The sequence below is a fragment of the Plecotus auritus genome (assembly GCF_963455305.1).
Source record: "Plecotus auritus genome assembly, chromosome: 13".
NCBI lineage: Eukaryota > Metazoa > Chordata > Mammalia > Chiroptera > Vespertilionidae > Plecotus > Plecotus auritus.
In genome coordinates this window covers 30,233,428-30,249,468 of record NC_137779.1, presented here as the reverse complement: position 1 = coordinate 30,249,468, position 16,041 = coordinate 30,233,428, and the positions used below count along the sequence as shown (strand labels likewise).

At 61.6% G+C, this 16,041-nt stretch overlaps 1 protein-coding gene across 1 annotated transcript in view; it reads right to left on the bottom strand.

Moving 5' to 3' along the window:
- The window catches only part of DNAH10 (dynein axonemal heavy chain 10), a 66,322-nt gene that overhangs the window by 19,098 nt on the left and 31,183 nt on the right, over positions 1–16,041 (bottom strand). The window contains exons 35-52 of the mRNA XM_080650243.1: positions 15,336–15,527; positions 14,297–14,415; positions 13,031–13,189; positions 12,801–12,936; positions 11,938–12,060; positions 11,273–11,407; positions 10,593–10,809; positions 10,178–10,297; positions 9,947–10,092; positions 8,807–8,959; positions 6,802–7,062; positions 5,298–5,470; positions 3,987–4,080; positions 3,564–3,731; positions 3,049–3,237; positions 2,337–2,508; positions 1,767–1,970; positions 1,169–1,249 (exon numbers count right to left, since the gene is read on the bottom strand). Coding sequence (XP_080506369.1) covers positions 1,169–1,249; positions 1,767–1,970; positions 2,337–2,508; positions 3,049–3,237; positions 3,564–3,731; positions 3,987–4,080; positions 5,298–5,470; positions 6,802–7,062; positions 8,807–8,959; positions 9,947–10,092; positions 10,178–10,297; positions 10,593–10,809; positions 11,273–11,407; positions 11,938–12,060; positions 12,801–12,936; positions 13,031–13,189; positions 14,297–14,415; positions 15,336–15,527 — 2,842 coding nt within the window. The remainder of the gene's footprint in view (positions 1–1,168; positions 1,250–1,766; positions 1,971–2,336; positions 2,509–3,048; positions 3,238–3,563; positions 3,732–3,986; positions 4,081–5,297; positions 5,471–6,801; positions 7,063–8,806; positions 8,960–9,946; positions 10,093–10,177; positions 10,298–10,592; positions 10,810–11,272; positions 11,408–11,937; positions 12,061–12,800; positions 12,937–13,030; positions 13,190–14,296; positions 14,416–15,335; positions 15,528–16,041) is intronic.

Genomic DNA, 16,041 nt, shown 5'->3' with positions numbered 1-16,041 from the left:
GCAGCCAGAGCAGAAGTGACCCCGGTATCCATCCCCGGGCGATGGATGAAAGTGTGGTTCATCCACTCCGTGAATGTTAGCCAGCCTGAAGAGGAAGGCATGCCCGAAAGCATGCTACATGCAAGCAGACAGAGGGACAAGCATGGTGTGCCTTGACTTACACGAACATCTACCATAGGCACGTTCGCGGAGACAGAACACGGACTGGCGGTGACGGGGAACTGGGGGAGGGAGGAGGGCGGGAACCGGACGGAATGGGCACCCGGTTTCAGCGCCACAAGAGGAGAACGTTCAGGACGTGGGTGGTGGTGGCGGCACAACGATGTGAATGTGCTGATGCCCGGCAGCTGTGTATGTGAAAATAGCTAAAAAGACAAATTCTATGTTCCATGTATTTTACACCAAAAAAGTGATAAAATGTTTTTGGAAAAACAAGAGCCATTGTCACTTGCTGGTGGCCCCGCTGGGCCGCGGTGCTGCTCCACACACCGAACTGCTCTCCGAGAACGCGGACGGTCCTGCTCCTCTCGGCCCTCCCCCAGAGCTGCCCTCCTCACGCCGGGGCAGTTAATTACTGACTGTGCTTACCAGGGCGCTTCATCTATTCACGCCTACTTAACCTCTCCCGAGGATACTTCCCCTCGATGTTTAGAAAGAACTAAGGCTCAGTGGTCGAGTGTTGACCTAGGGACCAGGAGGTCATGGTTTGATTCCCAGTCAGGGCACAGGCCCAGGTTTCAGGCTCGATCCCCAGGGTGGGGTGCACAGGAGGCAGCCGATCCGTGATTCTCTCTCATCATGGATGTTTCTCTCTCTCCCTCCTTCTCCCTTCCTCTCTGGAATCAATAAAAATATTTTTTAACACGTTGCGGACGGATCACAAGAATTCTCGCTTCATATTGCACAGTGTTTTACAAAGTAGCATACTTTAAAAAGATATTAGCTTGTAAGAACATGTAATAAGTAACTCCAAAAGGCAATGGGTATTTAATTTTAAGGCGTGCCTTTAGCATCTACGTAAAACGTTTTTGTACTCGTTCAATAGAAACATATCCGGCCACTGGGTAAAGCTGGCAATGACACCACTGGCCCGCAGTGTGTTGAAAGGAAGCGGTAACCAACTGCTTTGTTAACCACTAACGTGGTCCCCATCTCAGCGGCCACTTACCTAAAAACGACTTGGCGACCGCATGCAGGGCCTGGGGCGGCCAGGGCATGAACCAGTCGATGCCAGTGTTATTCACCAGACCTTGAAAGCAGAGAAGCAGAGGGTAGCTGTGCAAGCCGGATGCTCAACACCGACCCATCTTCCGTTCCCAGCACACCGTGTCCGAGATAACGCCGCAGCAGCGGGCTTCAGGCCCAGCACTGCTGACACGAGGGGCAGTCTGGGCACTAGGATGTCTGCAGCCCCTGGCCCCTCGCAGGGGGGGACCTGCCAGCCCAGCGCCGACAACCCAGCGTGCCGAGGGCACTGCACCGCCCACAGGCTGGCACGATCCTGGCACCGGGGAGGCAGCAGGAAGTGCTGCTGAGCACACCCGGGTCTCGCCCTGGGACGGCGAGCATGCCCCGCTGTCAGAAGGACGGCACCCCCCGGGGACAACACGCACGGGCGGCGCCTGCTGGCCCCACACCGCACAGTGCAAATCCCCACCCACGACACGCATGTTTCACTTGCAGGTGGAGCCTCAAGCCGTGCATGGCTCCCCGAGGCACATGCCCTGCTGAGGGGGCGCCCGGATCTCCAGCCCAGCCGAGCGCACCTGGGAAGTTGCGGCACCAGGTCCTCAGGGTGTCCCCCACAGGCGACATGCCCAGGACGATGTGCAGATTGTTGGCACTCTTGTTCACGAAGTACTGCCACACGGACTCCTTGGCCGGGCCGATCCCCTGCTTCAGCGCCTCCTGGCCAATCTGACCGAGGATGGCCTCCTTCTCCTCTTCGCCGAAGAGCGCGGGCACCATGCCTGGGGGCAAGGACAGCGGGTTTCCCAGGGCCGGGGAGTCCCTCCGGCCCCGAACGGCGGAGCACAGGGTCCCGGGAAGAGCCCAAACAGCAGCTCTGAGACCCCAGGCTCACCCCTTCGAGCCTCAGTCTCCTCACCTGGGAAATGGGAACAAATGCCTCCTCTTACCTGGAGGGTGAGCACGAGCATCAGAGCAGGTTCTCATCCGGGGCAGTTTCCCCCAGAGACACTTGGCAATACGTCACGACTTAATGGGGGGGGGGTGCCAGTGGCCTGTCATGCTCCGGCGCACGGTCACCGCCCCCCCTGCACCCCCCCCCCCCCCCCCGCGGCGAGCGCCGCAGGCCGGCCGGAGGGAGCCGGCACCTGAGGTGAGCATGTTGTTGATGAGCTCCAGGAAGCCCTCCTCCACCACGTGCGCGTCCGTGAACAGGAAGATGGTCGTCTTGTTCTCGATGCCCAGCCTCAGGTAGAGGCTCTTCAGGTCCTCCCGGAAGTTGTTCTCGGAGTAGCCGCGGCTCAGGAGGATCTCAAACACCTGCCGGCACGGAGCAGGGCGCTGCGTGAGACCGTGAGCGTGCGGGGGGGGGGGGGGGCAGAGGGGGGGCGGCGGCTCCGTGACGCAGAACTCGCGCATCTGCGGGGACTGGACTGCCAGGGCGAGAGCCATCGGTGAGGGACGGACAAGCCAGGCCAACCAGGTGACCAGGCCGTTTCACACAGACTGCTGAGCGAGAAACTCGGACAGAGAAACAGTCACATCCTTTTGTCAAACAAACCCGACGGGCGCTCTGAGCCTGCACACGGCGGAGGGCGGGCGGGCGTGCGGCCAGCACAGGGCTGTCCACGCGGGGCTCTGTGAGGGCGGAGGACGGGGTGGGAAAGAGACCTTCGGTTGTAAAACGAGCGAGTTGAGTGACAGGGAGGCAAGGAAGGAAGCGGAGGACGAGCGAGCAGTCAAGGGCGGGGGAGCGGCACCGCAGTGAGCTCCTGCGTGCCTGGTGACCGGCGGGAGGCCGTGCACGGAACCTGACCGAGAAGCCAGCTCCCCCACGTGGACAGCGGGCCGGGGGCGCACCTCGTAGCCGGCCGTGAAGGCGGCCAGCCTGGCCAGGGACTGCTTCCCGGAGCCGCCGACGCCCACCAGCAGCGCGTGGCCGCGGTCCAGGCGGATGATGCGGTGCACGCGCGTCAGGTGCTCCAGGGCGTCGTCGAAGAGCACCAGGTCCATGCGGGTGTTGCTCTCGTTGTACTCCTCCAGGATCTCCTGCGGGGGGACCATTCGGGGGGGGGGGGGTTAGGCGCGGGCTCTCTCCCGGTGTCCGGGAGGGACTGAGCGTGGCGGGGAGACTCCTCCCGGTGCCTGCAGGGGTTGAGGAGTGCCATCACTGGGTTTGGGGCCTGGGGCCGGCATTCCCGGTGGAGGCCTCCGTCGCCGGCGGGTGGCCGAGCTCCACTCGGGAGAGCGGCTTCCAACCTGGCGGCGCACTGGCACCGGGACCCTCCCTGGCTCGATGGAGGGACTCTCGGGGTGAGCCCAAGGGTGTGCGTTTCACACCCTCCTCCGGTCACTCCCACGCACCCCGCCCGCACCTGGAACAGCGCCTTGGCCGCCTCGTAGTCCTGGATGTCCTCGTAAACGCGCTCCTCCTCCTCGTGCAGCGCCATGCGGAAGTCTCCGAACAGGATGGGGTCCCTCATCACCACCTCCACGTCGTCCTTGAAGTACTCCGTGACCAGGTCTGCTATGTACTCTTGCACCTGCGACAGGGGCCAGTGACGACCCAAACCCCACCCGTGCGCCCACTGCGGGGGAAGCACAACCAGGGTTATGGGGCCCATGCCCTCCCAGCGTGGCAAGGCGCCTGCTCGCCCCCCCCTCTACGCCGACCTCTGTCTTCAGTGTCTATTTACTACATAGCAACACACAGGTTTGCTACCCCCCCACCTGAGACGCCCCCACCCGGGACCCCCCGACACGGGACCCGCGGCATCTGCGTGGCTCTGCACACGGACCAGCTCCTTATCTTCTTCGTTGATCAGCCGGTCGTGGAAGACCCGCAGACACTCGTTCCTCCAGACTCTCACCATCTGGGCCACCGTCTGGAACCTGTGGTGGAAGGGACGCCATCAGCCCCGAGGCATCGGAGACGCGGCTGAAGCTCCTGTTTCAGGAGGGTCCCCGGGTGAGGACAAGGACAGTGCCTCCGTGGGCCGCCCCGCCCCACCCCCCCGCTGAGCCCACAGGAATGGGGCTTCACGGAAGCCGACACGTTCCCTGTGAGGACCATGAAGTGGTGCCTACAGCGCACCCTCCGGGAGGAAGAGCGGGGCGCTGTCTCTAAAGGACACGCGTGGCACAGGACGCGCGCCTGACGGCTCCGCTGGCGGGGACACGGATCTAAACCGGCACCGGGCACCAGCAGCGCCTCCCCCTCAGAGCCAGCTCCGTCCCGCCGGACCCGGACCCGGACCCCGACTTCCTCTGGTTTCTGGCAAAGAGGCCTCACAGCACCCCAAATGCCTGGAGCTGCCCCCTCCAAGCTGCCAGTCCGAACCCCTCGAGGGCACCGAGACGGTCTGGGCTGGTGGGAAGTCCTTAATCCGTTTAGATGATGTGGATTGACAATGCGACTCTGCTTGCAAATCCACGTGGAGTGTTCACTGGTGCAAACGTACATGCACACGAAGAAACACACAAAATAAAAGCCGAGAAAAGAAACGCGCCGACCAGTCCAGTTTGGCAGAGAACATGGGTGTGCCCAGGCCCACACCCTCTGCGCTTGCTGCTCCCACAGACACAGTTCCCCATTTTAACTGCCAACAATTCCGTGGCACAAGCGAGAGGAACACAGTGCAGACGTGGGGACTGAGAATGGGGGGGCAGCAGAGCGGTCCGGCCCGGGACGCACGGTCCCGCCACCCTCTGCCTCCTGTCACTCCGCCTTCAAGCCCAGGGCGGACGGCGGCGGGGCGTGAGGTGAACAAGGCCCTGGAGACTCCCGGTGCACGGGCTGACGGGACGCGCCGCCAAGTCCTTGTCTTTTTTTTGTGTGTGTTTTTTTAATTGATTTTTTTACAGAGAGGAAGAGAGAGTTAGAAACATCGATGAGAAAGAAACATCGATCAGCTGCCTCCTACACACCTCCTACTGGGGATGTGCCCGCAACCAAGGTACATGCCCTTGACCGGAATCGAACCTGGGACCCTTCAGTCCGCAGGCCGACGCTCTATCCACTGAGCCACACCGGTCAGGGCCGAGTCCTTGTCTTAAAGGAACAGAAGAGACCCTGCTGCAACACCGGCTGGCGAGACGCCGCGACTCACCGCTCAGGGTTGGTGAGGACCAGCCCGTGGAACACCCGCGAGAGGTCGCGCAGGTTGAAGATGTAGTGGAACTTGGACGGGGTGGGCGGCAGGTCCTGCACGATGTCCGTGTAGAGCTGCAGCGTGCAGCGAGTCAGCCTGTCGCTCACGGCGATGATGCTCTCGTGAAACACCTAGAAGACGGGAAAGGCCCTGCCGATGGTGGGCGGCCACAGCCTGCACGATGGAACCCTGCTCAGCCGCGAACGGGAACGGAGCCGCCAGGCGCACCGGGCGGGTGATGAGCACACGATGCCGAGGGAGAAGCCAGCCACAGAGGCAAGGGCGTAGGACCCATTACAGGAAATGTCCCCATTAGGGAGGCCCACAGGCACAGAGCAGGCTGGTGGCTGCCAGGGCTGGAGGCCGGGGGCGGGGGAGGGTGGTGAAAATATCCTGGAACGAGGAGGGAGGTAGAAACCACAGCGAATGGACTAAATGCCGCTGAGTGACGTACGTCCAAGTGGTTCACAGAACGAACCTTACGTGCCGTGCGTCTCACCGTAACTTGTTAAGAGATAAGTTATCACAGAGAACCCAGCACCTGGTCTGCTCTGCCGCCCCGTCACCCCGACTGACAAGTCCGCACGGTGTGAGCCACCCTCAGTCTGGGTGTCAGGGTGCAGACCCCGCAGGTTTGAAAGCAGGTGCCTTAGGCAGGGCATGAATGGCCCGGTGCCCACCGGTCCTGCTGACCCCCCCGCCGTCCCTCAGGTTTGCCTCTCCCGCCTGGCCCTGAGTGTGGGGCCCCTTCAGAAGGGCCAGGCCAGGGCCAGAAGGCTATGGTTACACGAATGGGCTGCACCGTGGGGGCCCGGCAGTCAGCAGGACAGCAGCAGTGACGTGTCCATCGGCATCTGCTCTGTGCCAGGCACTGGCCACACAACACGCATCCCCTCCGCCCCCACGTGCCAGGGCGGTGGTGCCACCGCGCTCTGCCCAGGTGAGAGGGCGCCCGGGAGGCTCACGCACTTGCAGCACCGCGTGGGGACGGCTCCAGCACCGCGCCCGGGAGCTTCGCTGCTGTAGCTCAAGGCCACGACCCAACGCCCAGGGCCGAGGCGCTTCGGCCTCTGGGGCCCCTTCTTCATGAAAATCTATTGTTTTATGGGTGAGCGCCCCCTTCTTCATGAAGATCTATTGTTTTATGGGTGAGCGCCCCCTTCTTCATGAAAATCTATTGTTTTATGGGTGAGCGCCCCCTTCTTCATGAACATGTATTGTTTTATGGGTGAGCGCCCCCTTCTTCATGAACATCTATTGTTTTATGGGTGCTCGGGGAAAAGGAGGAATAGAACCTGGGCTGGATTGCACTCGTTCTCCCCTCCCGGTTTTTAAAGACATAAAAACGTGGTCACAGGCCCCGAGGAGCACCGCGGGCGGCCGGCATAGTGCTGAGTGCGCACATCGCCCACCCCTGCCCGACACGGACCCCCGTTAGTTCGAGGGCGACGACAGCCGTTACCGAGGTGTGGCCCTTCAGGATGGAGAAGTAGATGAGGTGCAGAGACGCCTCCGAGGGGAACGGCACGTTGAAGACGCTGAACAGCGAGAGGAACCTGGGGTCCACCTCGTTGCGGCCGCCCCCCGCCTTCCCCATGGCGGCGATGAAGCCGAGGTCGCGGATGCTCTTGCAGTTGAGCTCCTTCCCGCGGTCGTACAGGAAGCCCTTCTCCAGCAGCAGCTTCAGCAAGGCGATGGGCTGCTGCGTGCCGTACTCGTCCACCTGCGCTTGTGGAGGAGACAACGACGGCGCCTTCGCCTCGACCCCCACACACGTGCAACCTCAAGGCTTCCCGGGTCTGCGACTGCCGAGGCGTTCGCCACGGGGCCCCCGAGACCAGGCCCTGGGGCGGGGCCACACAGGGGGTGCTCCTCGCTGCGCAGCACCGATGCCCCAGGAGCTGCTCTTTAAACATGTTGATTGAATGATGGGCGGAGAAACATGGTGGGCGGATGCATGCATAGAGGGGCAGGCGGATGCGTGACAGAGGAATGGGTGAGTGGGCATGTGGGTGGGTGCATGGACGGATGGATGGCCAATGGGTAGATGCATAAGCAGATTCACAGTGTACAGATGCATGGACAGATGGGTTGATGGGAGGATGGACAGATGCGTGAACAGATGGATTGATGGAAGGATGGACAGATGCATGGACAGATGGGTTGATGGGAGGATGGACAGATGCGTGGACAGATGGGTTGATGGGAGGATGGACAGATGCATGGACAGATGGGTTGATGGGAGGATGGACAGATGCGTGGACAGATGGGTTGATGGGAGGATGGACAGATGCGTGGACAGATGGGTTGATGGGAGGATGGACAGATGCATGGACAGATGGGTTGATGGGAGGATGGACAGATGCGTAGACAGATGGGTTGATGGGAGGATGGACAGATGCGTGGACAGATGGGTTGATGGGAGGATGGACAGATGCGTAGACAGATGGGTTGATGGGAGGATGGACAGATGCGTGGACAGATGGGTTGATGGGAGGATGGACAGATGCGTGGACAGATGGGTTGATGGGAGGATGGACAGATGCGTGGACAGATGGGTTGATGGGAGGATGGACAGATGCATGGACAGATGGGTTGATGGGAGGATGGACAGATGCGTGGACAGATGGGTTGATGGGAGGATGGACAGATGCATGGACAGATGGATTGATGGGAGGATGGACAGATGCGTGGACAGATGGGTTGATGGGAGGATGGACAGATGCGTGGACAGATGGGTTGATGGGAGGATGGAGAGATACATGGACAGATGGGTTGATGGGAGGATGGACAGATGGATTGATGGGAGGATGGACAGATGCATGGACAGATGGGTTGATGGAACGATGGACATATGCGTGGACAGATGGGTTGATGGGAAGATGGACAGATGCATGGATGGGTTGAAGGAAGGATGGACAGATGCATGGACAGATGGATTGATGGGAGGATGGAGAGATACATGGACAGATGGGTTGATGGGAGGATGGACAGATGCGTGGACAGATGGGTTGATGGGGGGATGGACAGATGCGTGGACAGATGGGTTGATGGGGGAATGGACAGATGCGTGGACAGATGGGTGAACCCTGCTTTGAACAGGGTCCTCTGGAAGGCGGAAGTTCGGGAAGGCTGGTGCTGTCTAAGTGACATAAACGTAAGTAAAGCCCAGGACTAAGCAGCTGGCCCTTCGCAGGCTCGCACTCCGCCCTTGGGAAATCCAGAGGGCTTCGTGGGGCGTGCCTGCCCGTGGCCTCACGTACGTGGGGCCGAGGACCGTGCTGGTACCGAAAGCACAGCTCATTTGGAAACACCTGCTCACACACACACTGGATGGGGCGCAGAGGCCGCCTCGCGCTGCGCTACTCCGAAGGAGCCGAGGAACCCCGTCCCTGAGGACAAGCCCCTCTAGGAAGAGCAGCCAGGGCGTCTCCCACGCTCGCTCCCCAGCCCATGAACCCCACGACCTTGGGCATATTCATGTCGTCCATGAACACCAGCAGGCGTTTTCCCATGGGGGGGCCGTAGGTGTCCTTGGTGCGTTTTTCCACGTTGGCTTCTAAGTTTCTCTGGATGTCCAGGGAGGTGGTGCGGGAAGAGAAGTTGACCATCAGCACAATCTGAAGCAGGAAGAGAGCGTTCCAAACCGTAAACGTCTGCCCAGGAGCCACCGTCTCTCACGGACGGCTCGGTATCGGACCTGCCTCCGTACACCAGTGCGCCCGCGCTGCACCCACTTCCCGTGTGGGCAGGGATTCGTCTTCCCTCTCACAGGCTGCAGAGGCAGCAACGAGCTGCCGCCTGTGAGCCTCGGGGCCAATGTGGCCCGGGTCTCGGCCCTGCTGGGCGACCTCCCAAGAGCCCTTGAAGCTCTGAGGCCCCCTCCTCTGCGGTGCTGGGAGAGCTTCACAGGGCGGGACATCGAGAGGACACGCACAGACATCGGCAACGTGACAAAGCCGTGTGCACGCAGAGGCGCCTCCCTGCCCGCCGTGTCAGTCAACAGGCCACGAGGCCACGTGCAAGCACGGGCGCCATCCTGGGGCCTAAATGCCGAGAGGAGGGGGCGGGCGGCTCTGGGTCCCCGAGTGGCCGGGGACTCGGGACCTCCGTGCTTCTCAGAGAATCGCTGCGAGTCCACTGGCCAGTGGTCCCAGGCTTAAGGCATCCGTCGCCTCGTGGGCTTGGGCACGCAATATGACAGCCCATCCTGACCTCCCGACGCGGCAGCTCTGGGGGGACGGAGCAGTGTTCCGGGGACGCTGCTGGACCGGAGGACCGTGGTCTCAGATACACCCTCCGACCGGGCCCCCGAGGGCACGCACACACCAGCTCCTGGCAGCGACCCTGTGCAGAGGTGCCTGTCGGCGCATGAGCCCAGCGGCCGAGTTCCGGCAGGGGGCGCTGCGGAGAGGGCTCCGAACGCAGCCTCTGCCTGACCCCCCAACCTGCAGCTCTGGCTTGAACATCCCTTCTGCGCCCTGTGACATCGTAGAGCTCGGAAGCCCGTGCTGCATGCGCGGGGTGTGAGCAAGCCTGACCCTACGTGGCAGTGCCGTCCCCACGCGGCCGCCCCCCGTGCTGGATCGCGACACGGTACTACTCACGTTCGCCTCTTCGCTCAGGTTTTTGAGGAAGTTCTGGGTGGTGGCTGTCTTCGAGGTGCCAGACTCGCCGACCAAAAGAACGGGGTGCTTAATCCTGACCAGGCGCTCCAGCATCCAGGCCGTGCGGGTGGTGTCCACCGTGTGAACTGCAGGACACGGGACATCCCAGGGGGAGCGTCACGGACACGCCGGGGGGCGAGCGCCACGGGACAGGGCCTGGCTCTCACTCACCCAGGATCTCAATGAACCTCCTCTCGCGGGAGTGCACGTACTCGGGAACCAGCTTGCTCCACGGGATCCACCTCTTCTGGGCGGGATCGAAGTGGAAGTCGTACAGGGTCGGGAGCTGAGCTGCAGGAAGGACAGGCCACACCACTTGGGTCACAGACGTGGAAACGCACCATCGGCCCCGGCACAGGCCTGCAGTGAACGCACGCCACTCCCGCTCCACCGACGACTGGCCCGGGAGCCAGCCCCTCGCTCGCTGCACACGCACTGCGCCCTGAGCCTGCGCTGCCCGGCCCCGGGCAGAGACCGGCTGAGCCCTCCCTGGGGTGCAGCCGTGGGCAGGCAGCCCTGGTCCCCCGAGTAGCTGCTGCTGGGCTGGGTGGGGAGAGAGGCAGTAAGCAGGCGACTGGGCTCCTACCCGGCAGCTCCCCGGGCCGGGCCCACACCCCTTCCAGCTCGGCAGAGGGCAGGGAGGCGAGGCGTTTGATGCACTCGTCGAACCGGACGCGGCCGAAGTCCAGCAGGCAGGCGCCCAGCGAGCAGTACAGCGCCTCCAGGAAGAAGCACTCCAGCAGGTCGGGGTCCTCGATCTCCCCTTCGAGGAACGCGTCCAGCATCTTGGTCAGCTGGGTCACCTGGCGCACAGGAAGGTGCCGGGTCAGCGTGGACATCCCCCCACACCCAGCTCCGGCCACGGACCTGGGGCCCCGGGCCCTTGAGTGATGGGAACACGACCGCCGTCTGGGCTCACACAGGCCAGCTCCGGCCACGGACCTGGGGCCCCAGGCCCCTGAGTGATGGGAACACGACCGCCGTCTGGGCTCACACAGGCCAGCTCCGGCCACGGACCTAGGGCCCCAGGCCCTTGAGTGATGGGAACACGACCGCCGTCTGGGCTCAGACAGGCCAGCTCCGGCCACGGATCTAGGGCCCCAGGCCCCTGAGTGATGGGAACACGACCGCCGTCTGGGCTCAGACGGAGGAGCCTGTCTCGCGCAGGACCACGAGGAAGCGCCGTGCCTCCCCGTCACAGCCTGCGGGGCTGGTCGCCCGCCTGGCGTCCCGCTTCCCCTGAGCCCGCCCCGGGCTGGTCCTCACCATGTTCAGGTCCGTCTGCGGGACGATCATCTTCAGCTTCTCCCCCTGCCTCCCGTCCACGATGCCCTCCACGATCACATCGATGAGGTAGGGCACGTACTTCTCAAAGAGGTTCTGCAGGTCGCCCTGCTCCACCTGCGGGGGCGGGGTGGGGGGCAGAGTTCCAGGGCGTTCTCCAGGGCTCCGGGAGGAGGTGGGGTAACAGGTTCCATCCGACAGAAAAGGGGCTCGCTCTCTCAGAGCTCAAGTGACGAGGCCACGGTCACCGAGCTCCAGAGTCCCTGATGGGCACGCACAAAGGTCCGTGGCTCTGCCCATCCACGCACTGTGGCCACTTTCACGCCCCACCGGCAGAGCTGAGTAGTCACAGAGGAAACCATACCACCCACCGAGTCTAAAACATGGACCTGGCGCCCTTTACAGAAGAGAAAAGCATCGAGCCCCGGTCTAGATGAGCAAAGTCACCCCCGTCTCCCGGGCGGAGAGCCTTCTGGAAACCACTGAGCGTGTTTCCAGTTTTCACCTAACTCACTGGTGACACTAAGTGCGTAAGATCATGAAAAGGTCCCCGTCGAGGTCACGGCCTTCCACGACACCCTCCTGGGCCACGCGAGCCAACCGGCCCCACAGCAAACGACAGCAGCTCGCGTGAGAAGTGAGCGCACCTTGTTCTGTATTTGCTGAACCCATTTCTTCCAGTAGGGCTGGTACTTCAGGTTCTTGGGGTCCACGTAGACCATTCCGCAGCGGGACACGGTCGCAGGGGAGGCGTACTGCAAGTCTCCCACCTGGAGGAGGGGGGGGGGCGGTCGTCTGCAGCTGCAAACAGCGGGGCTGCGTGCGGACAAGCCTCGGCCTGGCCAGGCTTCACAGCTGCGAAAGCCACACCCAGACTAGCAGCCTCACGCGGCTCCCGTCCAGCACGCAGGGTTACCCTGGCAAGATTAAGGTCGCCGATGCAGCACCTGCTAAATGTTCCGTTTCTGTAAGGTTAACGTGGAAATTAACAGGCCGGGAGCATCTGACAAAAGTTAAAAAGCATAAAGAGAAAGACAGCTTACTCCCAAATCCCACCGCCAAGAAACACACATTGCTATGATGCTCTATGTCAGAGCACCTGCCCTTGGACGGAGGGTCCCGGGTTCGATTCTGGTCAAGGGCATGTACCTAAGTTGCAGGCTCCCTGGCCTTGGGTGGAGGCACGTGTGGGAGGCAACCAATCGATGTGACTCTCTCACATCAATGTTTCTCTCTCTGTCTCTCCCCTCCCTTCCACTCTCTCTGAAAACAGTCAGTGGAAAAAACCTCCTCCGGTGAGGATTAACAAAACAACAACCCCATAAAAAGAAGACACAGCGTGAGCAGCAGCCACGGCTGGGACGCAGTGAAGAGGCTGAGGGAGGGGCCGGGCACAGCGTGTGCTCAGCCCGCACTCTCCTGCACGGTCTGAACTTCTGCCATCACCTAGCCTTGGTCCCACTTTAATGACAGCAGGACTTCTGTCCAAAGTGATGTCTCTGGCACTTGCCTCGAAGAGCAGGGCACAGTGCGCCTGCAGCCGGATGCGCTCGCCGTTGGCCAGCGTCAGCAGCTTGTTGTCATCCATCACGGAATTCATGTTCTCCACCCACAGCGCGTCCACATCGCCATCAAACAAGATGTACCTGCAGCCACCGGCCGGACGTGAGCCCCGAGCCCGGGCCGCAGCAGCTCCCAGCCCTGGGGCCCGGTGGGGCGTCCCTCCCCAGAGAGACTCACTTCCGCTCCTTCTTGTCCGTCGGCTTGTTGATCTCCCTGAAGATGTTGGACAGCACGCCGTCCGTCCAGTCGCGGGTGCTGGGGTCCAGGATGCCGTAGAGCTCGATGACGCTCACGGCCTTGGGGTTCAGGATGTACAGCTTGGTCGTCAGGCCCAGCCTAAGTCAGAGGAGAGGCCTCGGGAGGGCTGAGCGCGTCGGGACTAGGTGCTCCGATAAAACGCGGTCCACGCACTCTCCCCGGGCTCCCGCTCCATGCGAGGCAACCACCTTCCACCAGAACCACGGCCCCAGCACAAGGGAAGTCCCGCTGTGCCTTCCGGGGACAAGGAGAGGCTCGCGTGTACACACACATGTGCTTGCCCTGTAAGTGATCTAACAACGATAACTGAGGAATGACATGCAGGATGCTGGGCACGACCCGCTCACAATCAGGAAGCCACTGTGCTCTGGTTCCCTCGTAAGAAACACGAGGAGACGTGAGAAGTGACGTCACTCGTTAGGTTTCAGACCAGCGAGGACTGTTAGGTCACGAAGATGCCAAGGCTCAGCCTGGGTCCAGCTGCGTGTCAGCTGCGCCGAGGCCCTTCTAGCGTCCAGCTCCCGCTCAGGACACAGGGAGCGGCGAGAAGGCCCATTTCGCAAGGAGACATCACGCCGCAGGTCCATGACCTTGTAGAAAGTGACCTTAGGAGTGCGAGGTCACTTTCCCGCCAGCGGTGTGGCCCCTGCAGGGCTGGCGGCGATGAGGCCTGTGGGGAGGGGACTCTCTCCGGTCACTCTGATGCCCTAAGTGTTTGTAATGCTGGGAGGCCTGGCTGACTCTAAGAGTCACCTGAACACCAAGAAAACGTGACTTAGGTTACCTTTTGAAATAGCCTCATAAGATAGTCTGTGAAATACTCATTTCACAAACAAACCCATTCACAGTCTGACGCACAAAAGAGTCACTGTTTCGCCTTCTAAAACATGTTCAATAAACCGGCAGTGAGAAAAGGTAGGTGCGATGACTTTAAAGGGGCGTTTGGGACAAATTTAACCTTCCAAAAACCAGAGCGCAATGAAGGACAGCAGCAGGGCCGCCCCGCCCCGCCGCCAGGCCCCGCCCCACCCTGCCAGGCCCCGCCCCACTGCCAGGCCCCGCCCCGCTGCCCGGCCCCGCCCCGCCCCATCAGGCCCCGCCCCGCTGCCAGGCCCCGCCCCACCGCCAGGCCCCGCCCCACCGCCAGGCCCCGCCCCACCGCCAGGCCCCGCAGGGCATACTCACTTGGTCTGCGCCTGACACAGGGTGTTGATGACCACAGACTTGCCCCCGCCCGTGGGCCCCACCACCATCGTCGTGTGGCGGGTTAACATGGTCTCGTACATCTGAATAACTTTATCCACCTGGGGGACCAAGTTCGCAGCTGGGTTAAAACACATCTTTTTTTTTTTAAATGGCTCCATTGAGCTATGATTCACACACCACACAATTCATCCAATAACAGTGTACAACTCCGTGGTGCTCAGTACGTCCCCAAGGCTGGGAGACAGTTACACGTGCACTCTCACCACCCTCCTCAGAGGACCCTGAACTCACCGGCCACTCTCCCAAGCCGCTCCTCCCGCCGGCACCCACTCATCCCTCCGTGTCCCTACCCCAAGGCCAGTTTAATTTCTTGGCGAGTGTGATTCGGGGTGGGGGTGGTGGGCTGGGAGAGGACGTTAGGTGGTTGGACCCCAAACAAAATACTTAAGTTCTCTGATGACATTATGCCCAAAACACCCGGACAGTGGTCCCTCCCCACCACGGGATTCTGCTCAGCCTTCATGAGGAAGGAAGCCTCACGCCTGGGAGTGTGAATGCACCGTGGGGCACCATGCCAAGGAAACACGGCAGACATGGCAGGACACAGCTCGTGTGACTCCGCTGAGAGGAGGAGCTGAGGGGGCAGACTCATAGACAGGAGGCTGGTAGTGGGTCCCGGGCGGGGAGGACGGGGAGTCACTGTTTAAAGACACAGAGCTGCAGTCGGGAAGATGAAACGGCCTGGAGATGGTGGCGGGCGGGGGTGGCCGCGCAGCACAGGGATGTGCCCAGGGTCCCGGACTGGACGCTGAGTGGCTCAGAGGACACCTTCTATGGTACCCAGGGTCCCGGACTGGACACTGAGTGGCTCAGAGGACACCTTCTATGGTATCCAGGGTCCCGGACTGGACACTGAGTGGGCTCAGAGGACACCTTCCATGGTATCTGTGTTTGGCCACAACTCAAAGGAAATAACAGAGGAAGGAAGAAGCCGGGGGCTCTCGGGTCAGCCCTCTACCTGGACCGGCAGGACCACGAAGCCGTTCTCCTCGAACACTTGCTCAACCGCATCGTTGAAGCTGGGGTAGCGGACGCGCGGGCAGTCCAGGCCGGGAAACAGGTCGGAGATCAGGCCGAGGAACAGAGGGACGTCCTCAAAGACGAACTTGGGCAGGTTCATGTCGCGAAGCGCCCGCATCAGCACCACGTCCTGGGCGGAGGGGAACAGACGTCTCGGGGTGTTTCCCGAAGGCCCGGGCTGGTGTAGGCACCCTCTTCCGGAACGTGGGCGACCTTGCACACCACAGAGCAAGCGAACCGCTGCGGTACACACATACAGCGCTTCCCCGGAGCACAGGCCGGCGCTGACACACTGCCTCCCGGTCAGCTCCGGGTAAAAGAAACCCAGCCATTGCCGAAACCGGTGTGGCTCAGTGGATAGAGCGTCGGCCTGCAGACTCAAGGGTCCCGGGTTCGATTCCGGTCAAGGGCATGTACCTTGGTTGCGGGCACATCCCCAGTGGGAGGTGTGCAGGAGGCAGCTGATCGGTGTTTCTCTCTCATCGATGTTTCTAGCTCTCTATCCCTCTCCCTTCCTCTCTGTGAGATATCAATAAAATATATTTTAAAAAAAATAAAAATAAACCCAGCCGCACCTCTCGCGTAACCGCAAAGGGAGCAACACGCATGTCCATGCCTCGGAAGAGCTGCGGGTCCCAGCCTGC